Genomic DNA, 23,840 nt, shown 5'->3' with positions numbered 1-23,840 from the left:
ATCATCATCAACATTATCATTTTTGATTATGATTTTTCCATACTGGAATAAATTGGATGAAACTTTTTGAGGAAGTGTTTTATGGCCCAGATGCCCTTCTTGATGCTGGTTCTTTCAGTTGCCTTTTATGAGATACAATGCATCTGTTCGAAAGCCCTAGATACACATAGTATAAAGATTAAAGCTAAGGTAGAAAATTCACAAATGCAACACTACACGCACATGCACACACATACATAAGGCTGCGAGCTGGCAGAAACGTTAGCACGCCGGGTGAAATGCTTAGCGGTATTTCGTCTGCCACTACGTTCTGAGTTCAAACTCCGCCGAGGTCGACTTTGCCTTTCATCCTTTCGGGGTCGATTAAAGAAGTACCAGTTACGCACTGCGGTCGATATAATCGAATTAATCCATTTGTCTGTCCTCGTTTGACCCTCTGTGTGTAGCCCCTTCTGGGTAGTAAAGAAATACCACACACACACACACACACACACACTCAAATATACATGCCCCCCCCCCCCCCCACACAGACATCTGGTGGATCCCGTACTTTCACATGGTCAGCTTTCATTTGGTACTTCAAAAGTAGGAGACTTGCTGCTATTTTCATCATTGCACCAAAGGGCAAAACTAAGAATATTGTTTCTCCTGAAGCTTTGAATAGAACATAAAATAAAATAAAAAAATCTACTATAATAATACTCTTGTGTTTTTCTCCGTCACAACATATGAATGACAAGGGAAGGGGTGGGAGATGAATAAGGAAGGAAGGGGTGAAAAAAAATCAAACAGTGTTTCAACTCGGTGTGAGTATATGTGTGTGTATGTAAAAAGGGAGGTTTGTGAATGTTTGTGTGTGTTGTGTGTATGTATGTGTGTCTGTGCAATGGAAGTGGGAGGGTGATATAGTGATACTCTTGTACTCTTGTTTTTTTCTCTGTCACAACATATGAATGAAAAAGTAAGGGGTGATAGAGGAATAAGGAAGGAAGGGGTGATGGCAAAGTGTGAATGTTTGTATGTGTGAATGAACATTCAATGCTGAAAAGAAAAATCAAACAGCGTTTCAACTCTGTGTGAGTGTATGTAAATGTTTGTATGTGGGATTATTATGTACCTTATTAATATATATAAAATACTACAGTTAGCTGTCGTTTTTGACAGCACAGGGCCAGCTAGTTATGTTATAATTCTTACTTCAGTGAAAATTCACCAAAAAATTCTATTTATTTGCCAACTAGTTTGTAATATGCACAGAATGTATGTTACTGCATGCAGTTATTTGATACAGTCCTTGGGCATTACTAAGTATCTCTGCTAGTTTCCGCCAGTATACATGCGTGTGCACACACATGCACACACACATATGCATAGAGAGAGAGAGAGAGAGAGAGAGAGAGAGAGAGAGAGATCCCCTACTTAAATGCTCAGAATATTCATCTCAAATGTATATCAACATTTTACTAATAGCTGGCCATAGATATTATAGATAAAATTGAATAATGTAGGAATTTAATTTAATTAAAAAGAACCGTTAATTAAATTCTTCTGTTCTTCTATATTCAATAAAGACCCATTACAATTTTATTGTTATCTTTTTTTTTTTCCTTTCCTGGTGAATTTTCTCCGTAGACTTCCATCATTAACTGTTTTTCTAATTGAATTTGAGCTAAGAGAGAACTGACTTTCTATATTTAGTCAATAATAATTCTGTTTAACACTCTCTGTCCACAGGCACTAATATACATTGCATATCTATCTAAATGTTTGTGCCTGCCTGCTTGTCTACATGCATATCTTCTGCCTGCATACATAATAATCTGGTCATTCAGCTGTCTACAATATCATACATAAGCGCAACTATTACAGTTTGCTGAAGAAGTTTGCATCCAAACCACATGGTTTGGGGGTTCAGTTCTACTGTGTGTCACCTTAGGCAAGTGTCTTCTGCTAAGCTTCTGGCCAACCAAAGCCTTGTGAGTGGAAATTGAACATCATCATCATCATCATCAACATGTAAAGTATCTGGGCAAGTGACATGTAAAAGCTACCAACCCATGCTGGCAACATGGAAAATGTACCTGTGCTGGTGACATGTAAAAGGCACCCAGTACACTCTTTTGAATGGTTAGCATTACAAAGAGCATTCAACCATAGAAACTAAACCAAAACAGACTGAGCCTGGTGTAGCTTTCCAGTCAAACCGTCTTACCCATGCCAACATGGAAAACGGATGCTATATGATGATGATGTTGATGATGTTCCATGCTGGCATAGGCTGGATGGTTTGACAGGATCCAGTGAGTCTGAAAACTGCATCATGCTCCAATGCCTTCTTTGGCAATGCTTCTATGGCTGGATGCACTTCCTAATGTTAGCCATTTTACAGTATGTTACTGGAGCTTTTCTTTATATATAGCATCAGTTGATGGATGGTGACAAGAAGGACATCTGGCTGTACAAAATCCATCTCAACAAATCTCATCCAACTTATGGAAGCTTGGAGTAGTGTATGTTAAAATAACGATGATGATATATGCATACAATCTACAAAGACTGATCTCAGTATAGACCTGTAAAGACACAAACGTCTGATATATATATATATATGTGTGTGTGTGTGTGTGTGTACCTATCTATCTATCTATCTATCTACCTATCTGTCTGTTTGTATATATGCATATATATATATATATATTGTTTTTCTCACATACCTCCCCTTCTTTTATACACTACTCTTTTCATACCATGGTTTTACTTGAATTAACAACCAGACAGGCAATACAAAATATTATTTAATGACAAAATATTCAAGAATTCAAGACACTACTGTTAATTTCGTCTGTTCATTTTATTAAAAAATTAGCAAAACATTTGTAAAATTTGACAGAAAATTCTATGAAATGACAAGCAAATATTAAATATCAAATTATATTCCATACTATATACAAACAAAAACATACAAAAATTCAATAAAAATATTTTGACACTAACACCAGGTTCCTTGGGAGATAACTACACTCTTTTTAATATTTGTTTGCTTGTAATAATCTTGATTGAGAGGTAGTGAGCATAGCGTCTATTTGTAAATTAAATTGCACATAACCCATGTGCCATAAAAAAGTCTCACTGGAATTGATAATAGTGATAAACAAATTCCTTAAGTTGAATTTTTCAAGCGAAACAATTTGCGAAGTAAGACTCTGTGTGTGTGAATATATATATATATATATATATGTAAAGAGAGAGAGGGAGAGATAATGATGCAAAGAAACAAATAAAACCTCTTAGATTAGATATACAAGATATACATACATATCTACATGTCTACATGTCTACATGTCTACATGTCTACATGTCTACATATCTACATATGTATCTACATATGTATCTACATATGTATCTACATATCTACATATCTACATATCTACATGTCTACATATCTACATGTAAACAGAGAGAAAGTAAAGATTGAAAATATTCAGATGAATATTCAAGTATAAATATATAGTTCGACATTTGCACTACTAACAAACAACCCAGCTTCAGAGTTTTTCCCCTCTATAATTCAGGGACAAGAACTCATACCAAATATTGCCTATACTGCTGAGTGCTTCATAGGTATGAAACTAATGACAACTCTCTGACTAGCTATAATGTTTTACTTTCTAAATGACACATGCGCATGTGCACATGCACACACACTCACACACATGCATACGTGTATGTATATTTACATATATATATATACACACAAATGACGGACTTCTTTCAGTTTCCATCTATCAAATTGCCTCAGAAGGCTTTGATCATCCTGAGACTTTAGTGGCAGACACTTGACCAAAGTGTCACACAATAGGACTGAAATCGAAACCATGCGGCTGGAAACTAAGCTTCTTACCACAGAGCCATGTCTGTGCCTATATATACATACAAACACACACAGACACACATATATATGTACACCCCTCCCCACACACACACATGCATACACCCTTGAAAACCTGGTGCAGCTCACCAGCTTCCCAACTCTGTTCAAACCATCCAACCCATGCTAGCATGGAAAACGGACGTTAAAGGAGGATGATGATATATATATATCGTCAAGCAAATATATTATTGGTTATGGTACATAACAGGTTATACTGTTAGTATTAGCTTAGCACCGAATATTTCCACTAGATTATATTGACCACACTTCAGACATGTTGGCTGGAAGTACATAACCTTTTGACATTAAAAAAATATACCGACTTTATTATATTGAGTGTGCTTTTATTTTTGACTTATGGGCATCTTTACTCTGTTAGCTGATTGAGTGCTTTTCTACATGTTGAAGCATTACCACATAATATATATATATATATATTTATTATGTTGGCAACTAAAATTTACTATGCAGTACTGTTACTACATAGATCTCAATCAGAGATTTAAAACTAGTTGTTTTCCTCCTACATACACACACACACACACACACACTCACATATATTCCATATTTTTGAGAGACTAAGCTTTAAAAAAGTCTATATCTAATTATATATATGATTAATTCAAAGAAGTCATTTCCTCATTAAAGATTATATAATCCAAGGTATTCCACTGGTTTAACCTGTATCATAAAATGTGAAAACCATTTGGGATTATTGAAATTATTAATATTTTGGGGAAAAGAAGAAGAGAATGGAGAAGAAATGGATATAATTTATAAATTATTTGTTTGTTATTAATTATTAATCATATCCATTTCTTCTCCATTTTCTTTATTGTTTTCCCCAAATATAAATATACTAGCTGATGTACCCGGTAATTCCTGGGAAAGCGGGGCTTATCCCTTGGTTCCGTTCTCATAATTGTTTCGCTAATCCAATAACAACAATACAAAGTATGTAGCCCTTAAAACGGTTTTTGTGCATTTGCAGAGAATACCAAACTGTCTTACACAGGATCTTGTTTTAGGAATTCCCAATAAGTTATGAATACCCAAATTGTGAAGTCAGTTATGTTAATAACATGAAATTAGTTACCTGATAGTAAGAATTCAAATAAAGTAGCCCTGAAAAGGGCTTCAATGCATTCCCAGAGTATATAGAACTTAGGAGGAGATACTAATAAGGTATGTATACTAAAATCGTGAAGCATGTTACATAATAACAGGTTGATCAGATATAAGATATTAACAATTCAAAGTAAATAACTCTGAAAAAAGCTTTTCAGTTTTTTTCCTCACTTTCTTCTTTGCCATTCTTTGTTACTACTGCTCCAAATGAAATACAGGGTACTTCAGTATAAAGTAATGTTTTTGCAAAGTCATCACTGATGCACAACGAAAAGAACTCTGTCAATGTTGTTCTCATATGTTGTTCATTGACAGCCATATATTTTCTCACTATTTCTGAGCAATATTCTTTGTTCATCAGGTTGATGAACTTGCAGTCTCTCTATTGCAGGTGCTCTTTCATGAATTGAAAGTCCTAAAATGGATGCAACTGTTTTGGATGGTCCAGTATACCTACCCATTAGATACTGACTAATTTCGTTATCATTGTTTATTTGAACAGAAGCTTGATCTTTTCCTTTCAGCATGTATTTGATGACGTGCTTAATTTACCTCACTGAGGCAACAATTACAATGTTGCAGTGGCATTAGAATGCTCTTAAAAGAGTTTCATTATAAGGTACAATCCATTTGTTGTTTTGTTTTTCCATTGCAACTGATCTTTGTATATAAAGAGATAGTCTATCTGTTTTTCTGCCTTTTGATTAAGATGATAAATATTAATATTTTATTTTAAATAGGATAGTATATTTCCTCTTTAAGAAAAAAAAAAAAAAAAAATCAAGTAACTATGATTCAAAAGATATCTCAGAAATATAGGGAGAATTTCTCCTTCAGTCCATGGCACACAAAAGTTGTATAAATGATTAAGGGAGGAAAACAGAAAGTAAGAAAAAGGGGAAAGGATGGATGACAACTTTTTGAAGAGTCGGTTTTCAACTTGATTTTTTTTTCTTAAAGGGGTAAATGACTATCCTATTTGTAATCTTTATCATCTTAATCAAATAGTAGGAAAACAAACTTTGAGTTTTAGTTTAATATTGATAGATATGCAATCACACTTACTTTCCCACCTACCTATCTCTCTCCTTCCTTACTTCTAAATGTCTATTTAATGTTCCAATGGAGACTGCTATCTATTTTTGTTTTTGTTGCAACATTTGTGTTTATCCAGCATGTTGGTTCTTTCTAAGATGCATTGGTTATACAATTTCCTACTTTACAGAAACAATCTCAAGAGATTTCCTTAGGCGTCTTTCTATATGACAATATCTACTTACCTAACATAATAATTATAATTTAATGGAGAAAATTTTCAAATAAAAATATTCACACATAAACAATTAAGAAACACATTATCTTTGGAGAAGTCTTAGGCAATAGAAAAACAAATTGTCAATATTATTAATTATCAGTTATTGTCATTGTTGTTGATACCCTATAGCATATAACTGTATTTCTTTTATATTCTATGCTGACACACCACAATAGTTGACTTGGCCTTTCATTTGATGGTGCAGCTTTGTTGATAACATGTTTCCTTAGCTAGCTACATGTTTTTACAATATCTAGGAAAAAATACAAATAGACACTGTATTATCTGGTTAATCAAAGAAACAACAGCATATTATATCATATTTAGAAAAAAAATAAAGCATCAATAATTGTTATCTTAGGAAGCACAATGAGGAAAATTCAAGGCTCTTTCAATAACCACCATTTCTGCCTTCCTATCTCCCAAATTAAAATATCCAGATATATTATTCATGCGTGTGTGTGTGTGTGTGTGTGTGTGTAGACACTTGTTTTTATATCAAAATTTCAATCTAGCTTCTTATTTATATATTTTGTTTATGTGGTTTGATTATTTTATATATAACTCTAAGCTGAGTGTTATTGGATTTAGAGGAATGTTTGCAAAAGAAGTTGACAACTGATAGATGTTTAATCCTGACACTGAAAACAGATTGCAACATGTCAATAAAAAGAATCTTTACAATTCATTATGGAAACAGCTAACCAGATATATTGAAATAACTTTTAAATAGCTGTATAGTATTTTACATGTATGTATATCTCAGTGTCTTTATCTATTTCTCCGTATATATACAAAAAACATATATATATATACACACAAACACATATAATATATATATATATATATATATATATATTCTTTTATTCTTTTACTTGTTTCAGTAATTTTGACTGTGGCCATGCTGGAGCACCACTTTTAGTTGAGGAAATCAACCCCAGGGCTTATTCTTTGTAAGCCTAATACTTATTCTATCGGTCTCTTTTGCCAAACTGCTAAGTTATGGGGACGTAAATGCACCAACATCAGTTGTCAAGTGATGGTGAGGGACACAAACACAGACACACAAACATATACATGCGTGCACACACACACACACACACATATACAATGGGCTTCTTCCAGTTTCTGTCTACCAGATCCACTCACAAGGCTGTGTCCTCTCTGTCTGTCAGTCTCCCCCCTCTCTCTCTCCCCCTCTCTCTTTCTCCCCCCCCCTCTCTCTCTCTATATATATATATTTATATATATATATATATATATATATAAAAGTTTAAGACTGACTGTTCACAGGAACTCCAATATGTTGCCAATCTAGTTCTCATAACTGAATCTATAGAAGAATTAATGAGGAAATTCCAGGCATAAATGCTAGATCTAGATCAAGAGGCCTAGAGGTAAATTTAGCAAAGACAAAGGTTTTTGGAAATAGGAAAGAAAATAGGACCTTGGTATCCTCAGGGAAATAGCCTTTCTTGACATGCAAGAAAAGCATGCATATAAACTCCATACAGTGTTCCCAATATAAGTTACTGACACACAAGTGGTATAAATGTATTGCAGGAAGATAAACCATGATAATAAACTTCATATGTAACAGATGCACCAGAACAGTCCATACTATAAGCATACCAGAAGTAGATTCTTGTAGATGTTTGGATGACTCACTACAGGTAGTTGATAGCTTCTGTTAGCTTGGAGACATAATTTGCAAGGGAGGTGGTCGCTCCAAAAGTATAATATCCAGTGTAAGAAGAGGCTGGAAAAATTACAAGGGAGCATAGCTTCTACTGCTGCAGGTAATAAAATCTTTCCCTCAGAGTGAAGGACAGATGCTTGTGTTAGAACTGTGATGCTGCATGGTAGTGAGATAAAGCCATTAGAGCAAAGGAACAAACCTGGAAAGCCTGGAAGGGTGGGGGTAGCAGTGAACCGTACCAGATAGCCAGAAGGGGGGAGGCTGGGTGACAGGTATACATAGCCAAGGGCGAAGCAGAATAGAAGATGTTTGGCAATGTCCAGTGACGTGAGGACCAAAGAACTGAAATATTTTGGATTGCAAGACAGTGTGTGAGAGAAAATTGTGATGTCACAGGAGAGAAATGTGTCTGCATGGATGACGGTGCCATTGCGTTTAATGATTGGAAAAGAAAGAGGCTTGGAGAAGCCATTGTGAAAGACTGCTGAATGTAGAGATTGAATGGGAGGAGGAGAGCCTGCCAAATGTTGACCTAGTCGAGGTACCAGCTATCTGGATAGACAGCACGCTGGTAGATAAGGCAATTAAGGGTATGAAGCCAGGAAAAGCCCACGGCCCATCAATAATCACTGCTGAGGTGCTTAAAACATCTGGTGGTGTGGGTTATGATCTTGTCACCTGTATTGTAAACCAGGTAGTTCATGATGGAGTCATACCCAATGACTGGCATAGCAGCACCTTTCATGCTTTAGTCATTTATGCTTCTCACGCTGTTAAGATGCTGGTGAAAGGACAGAACTGTAAGATTGTGTAGTCCCTTTAGTTGCATTGAGTTGCATAGCTACCTCTCCAGTACTGGTTTCGAAAAAGAAAAAAAAAACCGACAAACCAGCACACTCTGTAATTTTGTGATTGTGGGACCCTTTTGTCTTGTTAAGGAAGGACAAGAAACCTCTCTAGTTCTTCCACCTGGTATGCTCTGTAAATTGTTTGGTGTTAGGAAGAGCAACCAGCCATAGGAGCTAAGCCAAAAGTGAAATGCGAGTGAAATGAGGCTCAAAGCCCATCTGATTTTGACTGTGGTGACCTGTCCGACCCATGCCAGTATGAAATGTAGACATAAAGTGATGTTAATGATAATGATGATGATGCTTATGTGAATAACATGTAATATACACAACACATATATAATGTGCAAAGAACTTTGTAGTAGTAGTAGTAGTAGTAGTAGTAGTAGTAGTAGTAGTCGTAGTAGTAGTAGTCGTAGTAGTAGTAGTAGTCGTAGTAGTAGTAATATTCATTTGAATAAAATCAGGAGTGTGTGTGTGTGTGTGTGTGTGTGTGTGTGTGTTTGTATATATATATATATATATATATATATATATATATATATAAGTTCAAAAAAGGAAAAAGACAAAAAAACAACACCATGAGGACGTGATACACATTGTGTTACGAGACGCTTGGAAAAGGAAAGAAAAAAATATATATATATATATATATATATATATATGTCTATGAATATGTAATTTGAATTCTATATACATGTACACACACAAGCCTTCCCTTGTCTCATATATTTACATATGTGTGCATGTGTGTATATATATATATTTATGTATGTATGTATGTATGTATATATATATATATATATATATATATATATGTCTTCTTGTTGCATTTGATAAACACTAATCTTTAATCTGAAACCATATGATGATGGCAGTTTGTAAGAGTTAAACATTGTGCATAGATTTAAACTCTAAGTATCTTATACATTCAAAAACATGACTTAAAATGTCCTCAATTACTTATATTCATCCCTACCCCCACCTCCACATACATACCTCATTTTTGTCTATGTGTCTCTCTCTAAATTTGATTGGTAAAAATCTCTGAGTTAAATTTGCACGACTTCACCATGTGTTTATTTGATTGGTAGACTCAGAATTAAACTTACAGGAGTTCAATTTTCCCAAGTTAGCTAAGAATTTTAATTTAATATTTTAAATTTTAATCTCTCTCCACTTACATTGCATCTCACCTAGTACAGAAGGGGCTTACATTATTATTATTATTATTATTATTATTATTATTATTGAGTGAGAGAGCAGTGCATGCCATCAAAGTGACACTGGGGTACAAGTATATGAAGCCCAGTATACCCATCAGGACTACTCATCTGATAAGGGTACACCAGGTATATGCATTGCAACCATATATGTGCAGCCTGGTGATTTCATATCAAGATAAACAGTGCATAACCTTGCAAGTGGGTTCCAGTTAGAACTTTCTTTAGATCAAGTAGCCCATCTTGCTCAAAAGGTCCCTGAATAAGGGTTGTTTAAGGATGTTGAATGAAATACCCATATTTCCAGAGGTGAATTATTCAAACCCCAAAGAATTCCTCTCAACACGTGGCTATGATGCTCCCCCACTACTTCTGCTTGTGATCAGTGATGCACATATTGTCAGCCACTAAGAGACATATTCAACTGGTTGAGGTCAAACAACTGACAAGCAAATCTATGGTGTTCAGTGGAATATTTGTTGTGACCCATCTTTTATAACAAGACAAAAAACTTATGCGATAACACTTCCAATCAGTTAAGATCTGAAGCCATGAGATCCAGTGCTTGGTATTATATCAGGGAATTTATTATTATTATTATTATTATTGCCTTTGCACAGCTTCTAACACTGGAGATATACTACAGTGTCAGCTGTTCACTACCAGTGAACTAAGGTAACACCTCTTATTTTTCGAGCACCTTCAAGAGTATTTGAGCAGTTCCAAGCAATGCTGCTTTCTGCAAGTGCTCCACCCTTATTGCAGCCCCTATTTGTTCCACATATTTCTTGAAATTTTTGCTCACTGTTCCCAGGGCTCTGACAATTATTGGTACTACTGCCACCTTTTTCATTGATCACACCTGCTTAACTTCCCCAAGCTAACCTGTCATATCTCCCGACTTTTTCTTCCTTATCGCATACCTTGTTGTCAGTTGGGCATGCTATATCTATGATCCAGCATGGTTTGTTTCCTTTCTCAATTAAGACTATGTCCAGCTTCCTATTCTCAATCTCATGGTCGCACTGAATCATAAAATACCATAGGACCTTTGCATTTCTATTTTTGACGATGCCTTCAGGTTTGTGGTCATACCAATTTTTTGCTCTGTTAAGTCCATACTTGTTGGAAAGTGTCCAATGAACAAGCCTAGCTATATTGTTGTGGCATCTCTTATAGCTGATCGTTTGTGTGTTCGAAAGCTGTAGGTATTTAAGTTTCCTAACTTATTTTATTTTGAGGGAGCTTTAAAATATTCACAGGAAATTGTAGATATTCCAGTCTTTGGGAATAGTAGGAGGAAGAGATGTTCACCTTGTTGGATTTTCGAATTTCTCAATTTCTTTTTCTTTTTCTTTTCTTTTTAAAAGTTTTGCTGTGGTTTACAGTTTTTGTAGTTGTGCAGTATGTATATATTGGTAGGTGCTTACTTCCTTAATTTTTTTATCATGCATTTAATTGTGTTGTTACAATAAAAGGCATGTTTACATATTCTGTTAGTCAGGGAAGAACGGAAGACAAAATGTTCCCACAAAATTGGAGATATTAAAGTTTCTAAATTTTTTGAGGTGTTCATTTCTATGTCCGTTCAGAGAAAACTGTGGTGTTTTTGTTTTTTCTACAATAAAAAGGCTGTTTACATTTTTGAATATTCAGGGAAACAGGAACAGAAAGAAAAGGAAGTTAAAATTTTTTCAGAGAAAATTGTAAATATGAAGTTTTTAAAATTTACTGGAGATGGTCTTTTGTCTGTCGGAACAGAGAAAACTGTAGTGTTCTTGGAATAAAGAGGATGTTTACATTTTCGAATATTCAAAGAGGAAAAAAATAATAGGTATTCACAGAAGGTGTAGATATTAACGGTTTTAAAACTGATTGTTTATTGCGTTCGAAAGCTGTATAACTTCCTCAACTTATTTTGAGGAAAATTCAAAATACTCACAGGAAACTGTAGAGATTCCAGTCTTTTAGAGTTATTTTTTTCAGTTGTCCTGCTGGGTTGTATTAGTGTTTCTGTGTCTAGAGAGAGAGAGAGAGAGAGAGAGAGAGAGAGAGAGTGTGTGTGTGTGATATCTCTGCCATGATAATGGTGTTTTATATAAGTATATTGGCAGAGTTCTTGGAGGTTTATATGTCTTGGTCACAAACACGAAATATTGGTTGGAGCAGAATAAGAACTGTGGTGTTCTCTGATACATTTGTTTATTTGTATTGGGTCATCCCATAAATAATGCAGTTTTTTCAATTGCATGAACTAAAAGTCAGAGGGCGACGGGATAAACTACCTGCTATAAAAGCAGTTAGTAATTTTACCTTGGCCTTATTCTTAGTGCAAGTTTTGAAGAGTGCAGTTCAATTTTTACAGTTATTTTTTCAAAGCTATAGTGGAAGTGACAAAGGAGCATATTTGGCATATTTTTCTTTATGAGTTCAATAAAGGCAACAACACAATGGAAAGTGCGAAGAATATTAATGCAGTATATGGGCATTGGTCAATAAGTGTAATCCAGCATCAGTTGTGGTTCCAGAAATTCTGAGCTGGAAACTACAGCCTAGAAGACGATCCTTGTCCAGGAAGATCAGTAGAGAACATCCTGCAAACCCTGGTGGAACAAAACCCAATCATAACCGTTGAGGAACTAGCAGAGAAACTTGGATTTGGTCATTCAGCCATTCATCGACACTTGTGTGCCATTGGAAAAGTCAGAAAATGGGTTTCAAGATGAAAAGTATTCTTCCATCAGGATAATGCTTGGCCACATAAAGTGAGGATGACATTCCAAAGGCTGGAGCAGTTTGAATGGAAAACAATGTCCCTCCCACAATGTTCGCCAGACATTGCTCCATTTGATTATCATTTATTCTGCAGTCTTCAAAACCATTTGGACTGAAAAAATATGAATTCTGTAGACAAGGTCAGAATAGTACTGGAGGAGTATTTTTCGTCACGGACAAGTGAATTTTGGAGGAGGGGCCTTGCAAGTCTACCAGATAGATAGAAGAACATTGTAGGAAATGAAAGAGAGTATATCTTAGATTAAAAAAGAACTTTGTTTATCTTAATTTTGAAAAATAAAAGAAGTATAAAAAAACTACATTATTTATGGGATGACCCAATATATTGACTCAACTAGTCTGCAGTATCTATTGTATATTAACCATCTTTTGCATCCATTGCACATATTTACGAACTTGTGGTCAGTGACCACTGCATTTGTTCCTAAGAACGGGTAGTGCATTACTTTTGTAGATGCAGAATGCATTTGAGCAACTTTCTAAAAATAACTGAGGATAAGATTATGCTATTACATTAGCAACAGCTCCACAAATACACACAAACATACTGGCTTGTATTTGTAGATGTGTTGAAGATACTCCCCCTGTGTATGTATCAAAAAGGCTAAAATGGTTTTATATCGACACTAAATTTATTTTGCAATGCATTTTATATTTAAAATTTATATGTCTTTTTTGTTTTTATGATGCTTGTTTCCTTGCTACATCAATAATATTGTTTGATGGTTTGATATAAAAACCTGATATTGTGTTTTATGATGAAAAGAAAAAAATCTGTCAGAATTAAAGAGATGTGTTGACAAGATAAAAATTAAATATAAAAATATTACAAAAGCAAAACTTTATGTAAACTTAAGTAAATTTTATATTCTTCAAGTATAGAGTAATAAATGATTTGTTAATAAAATGGAGCCATAAAAAATATTTTGTTGTTTTATAATAATTTTAAACTTTTTTCTCATAAATAATAATGAACACATTTCACATTTTGGTCCTGAGGTATGTATGGAGAAAGGATGATATTGATCTGGTTATGTAGATATCAATACGTAGATATCATTTAGATGTACATGGCATGTAAATGTGGTTATATAGATATTATGTGAATTCTGGAAGAGAATTGATAAGATGGATGCAGGTATGGTTAGATTGTTACAACACAGATTCTGGTATGGTTGTGTCATTAAGAAGTCTGACTTGTGGCAACACGGTTCCTGGTTCAGTTTTATTTTCAGCACATTACAGGTCTGTGGTTTTTACATTTGATTCCACTGCATATCACTTTGGGTATATGTCTTTTATGAAAACCTTGGGTAGAATAATTCCTTGCATTTCAAATTTGGTAGACTAAAACTATGTTGAAACCTCTTAGATGAAACACACCTATTCTTGGATATTAGACTTACTGTGTTGCCTAGTTTAAAACTACCATTGGTGCCTTTAACAGAGTCCTCTTTATAGCAGATATTCAAATGAGGTCTCCAGTTTGAAGATAACATTTTATTATCAATCTCGGTGACCCTCTAAAGCAGGCATTGTAAAACATTTTTTTCGAGAGGTAGGCAGCATAAGACATGGCTCGTTATCAGGCAGGTAAACATACATACATACATATACTCAAGCCTATTCCCCATTATTTTAGAAGGTGGTAGCCACAATAAAACACACACCAGACATTCCATTCATTTCCCAGCTCAAAGAGGTGAGCCCCATCCTATGCTCGGATCAATGTATAGAACGCAACTCCTAATATCAGCAGCGGGGCCTGACAACATATGCTGGTTTACCCCTGTCACATCATACTGGTTCAGTACCCCTTTGAGCAACATCAAATTCACTCATCCATCCACAAACACTACGCAAGCTTTCCAATCATTTATAAACTAAACCATGTGCCTCTACACTATCGGTCAGTATGCACTACTGAAACAAGGTAATTTTTCATTGCTGTGCCATTCAGAAAGTCCTAAATGTTGTACTTTGCCCATGACTGCTCTAAAAGGTCATAGACACAGCTCTTTCTGTCCTGATTAAGCCATTACAAATAAATTAATGAATAAATGAATAAGCAATGAGTAGTTTTGTAATCTTGTCGCTGAGAGCAACAGTTTTTGCTGCCTGTATAAAAGGCAGGTAATATGAAGCATATATAGGATATGATCCTGTGCAAAATCAATTATTAATATCTGAGACTTTTTTAGTTTTAACATGGAATTGTTTTTTCATCACCTACTGACTTTTTTATCGAAACATTTTTTAAAAATCAGAAAAAAAGGTGGAGCCTTTGGGTTTTTATATTATGAGCATTAACTCTTTAGCATTAACTTTTGATGATGTGATTGTATATTTTTTAGACTAATGTTGTAAGGAAGGTGTGAGAGGTTGGAGTTGGCCAGTTTGAATGTGAAACAGGAACTGACTGGATATAACCTGTTCAAATGCTAAAGGATGAATGATTTAGAACTTACAAAAACAAAAAAAAGTAGAAAAAAATTATTTAAAAATACCTATGAGGGAAATTTATTAGGAACTAGAAGAAGCCTATAGTATATATATATATATATATATATATATATAAATAATAATAAAGGAGTTACAAGGCAAAATGGTATATATTCAAATGAACATATTTATCTTCTTCAATATATATATATATATATATATATATATATATATATATATATATATAAAGCTGAGTTCAATTTCATCCTTTAACATCATCTCTTCTCCATCTTTAATTGTTTGTTGAGTTTATATAGGATACGTGCCCTGTAAATGCTCATAACACACCTTATATATATATACATATATGTACATGCATGTGTGTTGACATGTTTGTGCTGACTGTTATCAAAAGCATCACCATTCATACAGACAATGTTGTTTGCTGCAGTCCTTCATGAAAGCATGTCCAGGCTTTTCATTGCTCGATAGACTGGGGGAATTATTAACTTGTTTGGAAACAGATATATGTATATATATATATATATATATATATGTGTGTATGTGTGTGTATGTGTGTGTGTGTGTGTGTGTCTGTGTGTGTGTGTGTGTATATACATACATGCACATACATACATATATATACACACACGTACACGTATATATATATATTCACGTGCATATTTACACACGTATATGTGCACACACAGTCACACCACATATAGTCTCATACTTAACCATATGTACATACAAATGCACTTTATAAACATATACCTCAGTTAGCATTAGGTACACAAATGTTCACAAAACTTTACATGGAAACAATACAGCAATAAAACATTACAACTGAACAGTCAATTTGAAATTTTAACATTATTCCAGGTGGATTAACCTGCAAGTCAGCTTTATGTAACTCTACTTCTCTTTGCAGAAATATATCAAATGTGTAGCTCGGGGCTGAGCTTCACTGCATAAAGTTGCAATAAATTTACATGGTAGCTACACATTTTCCTATTCATTCCACATTGTAAAGTGGGTAAAAATATGTTGATTTTAGTCTTTTTTATTATGTGTCTTTCTTTCTCCTAAACTGTGATCTTAACTCTAGTTTATTGCTGTGGTCAGCTACAAATGATACATTTTCAAACAGGTTATTGAATCCACCATCTTTGTATCTGTCTGTATATCTGTGTATTTCACTGTCTATTTCTGAGCTTCTGTTTGTAGATCTCGTTGCACATGTACACATACTTAGACATAATGATATATCATCATCATCATCATCATTGTTTAGCATCTGCTTTCCATGCTGGCATGGGTTGGATGGTTTGACTGAGGACTGGCAAATCAGGAGGCTGCACTAGGTTCCACTCTGATCTGGCAAAGTTTCTACAGTTGGATGCTCTTCCTAACGCCAACCATTCCGAGAGTGTAGTGGGTGCTTTTTACGTGCCACCAGCATGGAGGCCAGTCGGGCGGGTAAGTTGGTATAGCTCTCCTGCTTACCAGTTCCAGTCAAACCATCTAACCTATGCCAGCTTTGAAAGTGGACACTAAATGATGATGTTGTTGACGATGATGATATATATATATATATATATATATATATATATATATATATATATATATGTAGATAGATAAATAGATATATAGATATACACATAAATAACTAAATATATCCACACACACACACATATATACATATACAGACACATACACGTGCATATATATATGTGTACACATCAGACATCCATTCACATACACACACATAGATGTACACATGCATATATATATATATATATATACACATAGAAGCATACACACATGTATATACACACATGTATATACACACATGTATATACACACATACAGCCACACACACACTCACACACTCACACACACATACACACACACATGTATCTTGTCTGATTGATAATATGTTCAAAAGTTCTCTGGTATGATAGTCAGTGCTCATCTATCTTGTCATCTAAAGTGGCCATCAGTTTCTCTTATATCCTTTACTTTTTCATGGCATCAATAATCCAGATGATAAGAATTTTTTGAAACTTAGAAAAAAACCCTAAATGATGTCAGGATAACTCTGTCTCACCTCCTTATAACCATTAAAAATATACCCAACTCATACAGAGAAAAAACAGAAAAAAAAATATATAACTTCAATATGGAATAAAAGTGCTCAGCTGTGATGTATATTATTACAGATTTGTTGCCTGTTCAAATCTGCTTGAGACATATTTGAACCTGTAAGAAAGCCGTTTGCTGTATTTTGTAAATAAGTGTAATCATGTTACAGTGCCTTTCATTTCCAATCTTCCTCTACACCATGTCTGGTCATAGCTAAATGTTACTGTGCTTGGAAACAAAGATATGCAGCAGGAAGGGCATCCAGCTGTACAAAAATCTACCTGAATGAATTTCAGTTGGCCCATGTAAGCATGGAAAAGCCATCGTCGTCATCATCATCATCACTTAATATCTGTTCTCGATGCTGGCTTTGATTGGACGGCTCGACAGGAGCTGACCAGCTGGGGAGCTGACCAGCTGGGGAGCTGACCAGCTGGGGAGCTGACCAGCTGGGGAGCTGACCAGCTGGGGAGCTGACCAGCTGGGAAGCTGACTGGGCTCCACATGTCTGTTTTGGCAGGGTTTCTAGAGCTGGATGCCCTTCCTAATGCCAACTGCTTTAGAGAGTGTACTGCATGCTTTCTCTATGGTGCCAGCGTGGGTACTTTTATGTAGCACCAGCATGGGCACTTTTCCGTGACACCGACATGGGTGCTTTTACATGGCATTAGCACAGGTGCTGTTATGTGGTACCAGCACTGGTGCTTTTACATGGCTCCAGCACCTACGAGCCTGCAAGAGTAGGGTTTCTCAGCTGAAAGAGGGATACAGAAGACATGCCTGTCTGTATGGATGGTCACGATTTTACATTAAAATGCTGCTAATGTTGATTTTGTTATTCCTTCAAGTGGAGCTTGTGAGATTTTCCCCATCTCTTTCCTCTCTCATTACTATATCTTCTCCTTTAATACTCTCCTCTCCCTCTTCAGTTCAAGAGAGCAAATTTCTTATATTCTCTTTTCCCTTTCTTTAAGAGAGTGTGTGTATGTGTGCTTGGTGCCTGTGTGTATGGTGTGTATGTATACATACATATACATATATACATTATGTATGTATGCATATATACACCAGTCTAACATTGGGGTCGATGTAATCGACTGGACCCCTACCCCAGTAGTTCAGGCCTTTTGCCTATAATAGAAAAGATTATTATTGTTATTATTATTTTGTGTCAGGTAAGCTAATGTTATTAATAATCAATAAATGTAAAGAAAGGAGAAACAAAAACAAAACTAATGTTTCTCCATTTCATCTTGAACATGAAATCATGGAGCTTAATCGATAGTAAGTTTCGGTGGTAAAAATCTCTCGTAAGCAGAAGCAATTATTATTATTATTATTATTATTATTATTATTATTATTATTATTATTATTATTATTATTATTATTATTATTATTATTGTTGTTGTTGTTATCACCATCATCATCATCATTATTATTACTATTATCGTCATTGTTGGCATTGTCATTATTATTATTATTATTATTATTATTATTATTATTATACTGGAAATTGTATTCATCTATCTGAGCAATCATTATTAATATTTTTTATAAATATTAATAACATTAATATTATCATTATTATATTTTTTTTCATAAATTTTTGTTTATATTTCTCTTAACGAAATCTTTAAGTGATTTCCTATTTCTCTGTTACTTTGTTTGTTTGTTTGTGTTTCAAAATATTTCATTTTCTAGAAAATATTGATTTGAATGTATCAAATTTTAATTTGGGTTTGATCTCCGGCGGTGAGAATTTATCATTTCGTTGTATTAAATATTCTTTGACTTAAGATTCTAATTTTTTTTTTCTCTCTGTCTTACTTTTCTCTTGTTATTTTGTATCTAAAGTGGCAGTTGGTGTTATGCATTACATAACTGATGATGATGATGATAATGATGAGGAAGAGGAGGAGGAGAAGGAGGAAGATGAGAAAAAGATTTGTTCCTAAGATAGACACAAGGCCTGAGATTTTTTTGTCACATGGAATAGTTGATTATATTGATGCCAGTATATAACTGGTACCTTTTTTTTTTAATTGACCACTGGAGGTTTGAAAGCTTAGTTGACATTTGTAATATTTGAACTCAGAATGTAAAGAAGCATAGCAAATACCACATATATACATATAATGCACACACACACGCATTTATAGATGGAGTGGTTGGTGTTAGGAAGAGCATCCAACTGTAGAAACTTTGCCAGGTCAGATTGGAGCCTGGTGCAGCCTTCTGGCTTGCCAGTCCTCAGTCAGACCGTCCAACCCATGCCAGCATGGAAAGCGGATGTTAAACGACAACGATGATGATGATGATGATGATGATGATGATGATGATATACTTGATGTGTGTATTTTTTTTACATGTTGTTATAACACGTGCAGGATGCAGAAAGAAAAGATTATTTTGGTTTTCTTCAAGTAAAGCTGCAAATCTTACATTGATTAATAGAATTCATTGTTCTGAAGTGTAGCCAAAATATTTATTTTCCAACATCCTCAGATTTGTAGCATTTCCTCCAAGTTTAATGGCTTTAAGATTCTCTGCTGAAAAATTTGAACAAGTCAATATTGTTAGAGACAAAGCAAACATTCTCTGTTGATTCAGCTGTTTAGAGAACCAGTAGACAATACTTAAGGATTTAGTTAGGAACCAACTAACCAGACTCAACTTGATATAATCTTTCTTGTTTCCAGAAATGTCTATAGCTGTTAGTTGATTGCAGTACATAAAAATGTATCTGTCATTGGATCATCGCCATACTGGGGCACCATCTCAAGGAATTTAATCTTCACTATATTAGTGTCTAAGTTCAGAATCAGTACCAGGTCATTAATAATTTGTAACATAGAGCAAAAGAACAGAATTTTTTGGGGGGGGGGGGGGGAGGGAACTGGTATTTTATTTTATTGACTTTAAAAGATGAAAGGTAATGCTGACCTTGGCAAGATTTGAACTCTGGATGTAAAGAGCCAGAACAAATACTACAAGGCATTAGTAATAATGACAATTATTTCTAATATAGGTACTACGCCTGAAATTTAGTGGTTAGAGATTACAATAATCATAAGTCTATCTACAGTAAGCTTATAATTTATCCAACAGTGAATAATTAGTTTTTCTGTTTCATATAATGAAACCAACGATAAACAACATCTGTTTTAAAACCATTACCTTCCTGTCTTTAGCATTTAAACTGACCATGTCTGGCACATATATTCTACCTGTTTTATGTTCAAACTGGCTGGATCTTACTTCTCACACCTACCCCACAATATCTTCTAAAATTAAACAATCACATTATCAATATCTTCAAGCTATGAAATAATGTATGATTAATCCAAAACAATGTATATAAATAAGCATTTCATTTGATAGAATAATCTGAACGTTAAAAGGGTTATATCTTCATTTATATGTCTTAGTCTCAAATTTTCATCAGGTGACTCAACTAAAACATACTAAATCAACAAGGGAGCATCTTTGTAGCCACTGGTAAAGAGTAACGATGGTTATTAGCAGTCTACTGTTGGAAGCCTGGGCTTCTAACCAGACCTTTCGCGATACCCTTAAAGCTAGAAATTTTTCAGCACCACTCATATATGTCTATATCTATGCACACATATATGTATACATATACACAATGTATTGAATAATTTTTTCTTGTGTTAATTATAAACAAAATATGGATTTGTAGCCAGTACTGGTGTCATGTAAATGGCACCAGTGCTGGTGACATGTAAAAGGCACCCAGTACATTCTGTGGGGTGGTTGACATTAGGAAGAGCATCCAGTCATAGAAACTAAGCCAAAACAGACTGGAGCCTGGGGAAGCTTTCCAGCTTACCAGATCCAGTCAAACCTTGTAACTCATGCCAGCATGGAAAATGGATATTAAATGATGATGATGATAATGATGATGTATGCATGTAGATATGCATGAATTTGTGTGTGTGTGTGTATGTATGCATACTCGTTTGTGTGTGTTTATAACTTAGTGGAGCATCAAATATGTATAAATATTCAATTGACTGCGATAAATCCTGTAGTCAATATGACTGTTTGAATTCTTGATGGCTGTGCTCCTGGCACAACTGAAAACCTGCAACCAAAACCAGGGAAAGGATAAAAGAGTATAACTGAATGTTTATGCTGGTTACAGAGCAACTGAGAAGAATTTAGCTAGAATCCAGGAGGAGATGGCAAGTAAGTGATGTGGCCACCACTGCTGACTCACCAATGAGAGGCTGTTGTGGTGCAGAGTCTAAATCATTCTAGGATTTCTTTGTCAAAGCCACATTCAGCAACAGTGAATAAAGTCGAAGTATCTTTTAGATGTAACTGATTTTGATGTTAACTGGAAGTTTACTTGAAAAGTTAGTGTTTAACCCAATTTTAGGTCAAGAGACAAGAACTTTATTCATATGTTACCCATCAAATGAGATAGTCATTTGACCTCATGTTTTTTTTTTCTCCTCAGAGATTTATCTGTTTCCAATATTCTTATTTCTTTTTCTATTTCTTTTCAGGAAACTCAGTCCTAGAAAGAAAAAGAAGAGAACTTCCAAAAAGATTCACCGTCTACATTAAAAGCATTATTATACCCAACTATCTCTAAGCACCATCAAAACAAGAAGACAAGTGTTTTTCTTTTTTGTTTGTTTTGTTTATTTTTTACGTTTTTTTGTTTGTTTTGCTGACATTGGAGACTGAGCAATGCCATATCTGCCAATAATAATAATAGGAAAACAAAACAAAATGAATGATATTAAAAAAATGAATGTACTTCCAAAATATGATTGTTATAGTTATTGTCTGTAATAAAATCTAATTCTTTTGGTGTTTAGAGACTGATTGCATAAAGTATATGAAATAAAATATCTATAAAAGTACCACACACACATATATATATGTGTATGTATGAATATATATATATATATATATATATATATATATATATATATATATATAAACTATGTAACATAAAAGTAATAAATTGAATGCATTGATTAATAGATTTATGAAACACAATAAAGAGATAAAAATTATATTTGTATTATTTAGAAATAAATAAATAAATAAATAATTGTAATAATATGATTCTAAGAAAAATGGAAAGTAAAAAAAAACAAAAGAAATCACAATCATTTCTGTATTACATAATTATGCTATAACTTTTGTTCTAATAATTTTTTTTTTCCTTTTACTTTGGCAAACTAGTTTCTATAAAATGTTGGCTACATTGCACCATTCTTAATTTTCCAAGAATGCTTCCATTGATCAAATCAATTTCAATTCTGCTGATTACGTTTTCTGATTTGTCTGAGAGAAGAAGAGATAATAAAACAAAGGAATACAGAAAACTAGATCAACTGTGAAAGTATAAACATAAATAAGTGACGGACGTGAATTTACAAAACAATACTAGAAATCATGTATTGGAGAACAATTTTGAGATGGAAATTTTTATGACAAATCACATCTCTTTGATCTGTCTCATAAAACAAAACAATATGGATTTATACTGAGCTAACGTGGGAAGCTTGTATGTGGTCATACAGCCTGCTAGAAATAGTTTCAAATTTTGGCACAGGAAGTGAATTTCTTACCACACAGCCATGCCAGGACAAATATTTGGGTAAGGGCAAGTTGATTACATCGACCCCAGTGCGTAGCTGGTACTTATTTTATCAATCCCTGAAAGGATGAAAGGCAAAGTTGACCTTGGTAGTATTTCAATTCAGAATGTAACAATGGAGAAAATATTGCTAAGCATTTTATCTGATGTTTTAAAGATTCTGCCAATTTTCTGCCTTACCTGTTAGAAATAGTCTAGGGCCAGCAGTCTTTGAGAGGAGGGGAAAGTCCATTACTTCAACCCCAGTACTTGACTGGTACTTTAATGATTCTGCTAGCTTGCTACCTTATTTATATTTATATGTGTGTGTCCTCACACCATTGCTTGACAACCGATGTTGTGTTTACATCCCCCGTAACTTAGCAGTTCACAAAAAAAGACCAATAGAATAAGTACTAAGCTTCAAAAGAATGAATTCTGGGGTTGATTTCTTTGATTAAAATCCCTGGCTGCTGTCAAATGACTGAAACAAGTAAAAGAATGAAAGAATACGATACTCAGAGATACTTACTGACCCTTAATGTATTCCGTACTTCAATCTTTCAAGTACTCTATTTTTCATATTTGACATGCCTCGATCTAATAAAATCTTTATCCAAATATTGGTCCTGGCATGGCTGTGTGGTAAGAAATTCACTTCCTAAGCATATGGTTTTGGGTTCAATTCCTCTG

The 23,840-nt window shown here is 34.3% G+C and overlaps 1 protein-coding gene across 1 annotated transcript in view; it reads left to right on the top strand.

Moving 5' to 3' along the window:
* LOC106869050 (receptor tyrosine-protein kinase erbB-4) overlaps nt 1-22,381 on the top strand; it is a 99,454-nt gene extending 77,073 nt beyond the window's left edge. Inside the window, exon 13 of the mRNA XM_014914560.3 lies at nt 22,060-22,381. Coding sequence (XP_014770046.2) covers nt 22,060-22,120 — 61 coding nt within the window. The 3' untranslated portion in view covers nt 22,121-22,381. The remainder of the gene's footprint in view (nt 1-22,059) is intronic.
* The last annotated feature ends 1,459 nt before the right edge of the window (nt 22,382-23,840 follow it).

Source organism: Octopus bimaculoides, chromosome 10 (genome assembly GCF_046866305.1).
Source record: "Octopus bimaculoides isolate indiv1 chromosome 10, ASM4686630v1, whole genome shotgun sequence".
In the NCBI taxonomy this organism is placed as follows: Eukaryota; Metazoa; Mollusca; class Cephalopoda; order Octopoda; family Octopodidae; genus Octopus; species Octopus bimaculoides.
The sequence above is the reverse complement of the archived record's forward strand: the minus strand, read 5'-3'. Positions and strand labels throughout refer to the sequence as shown.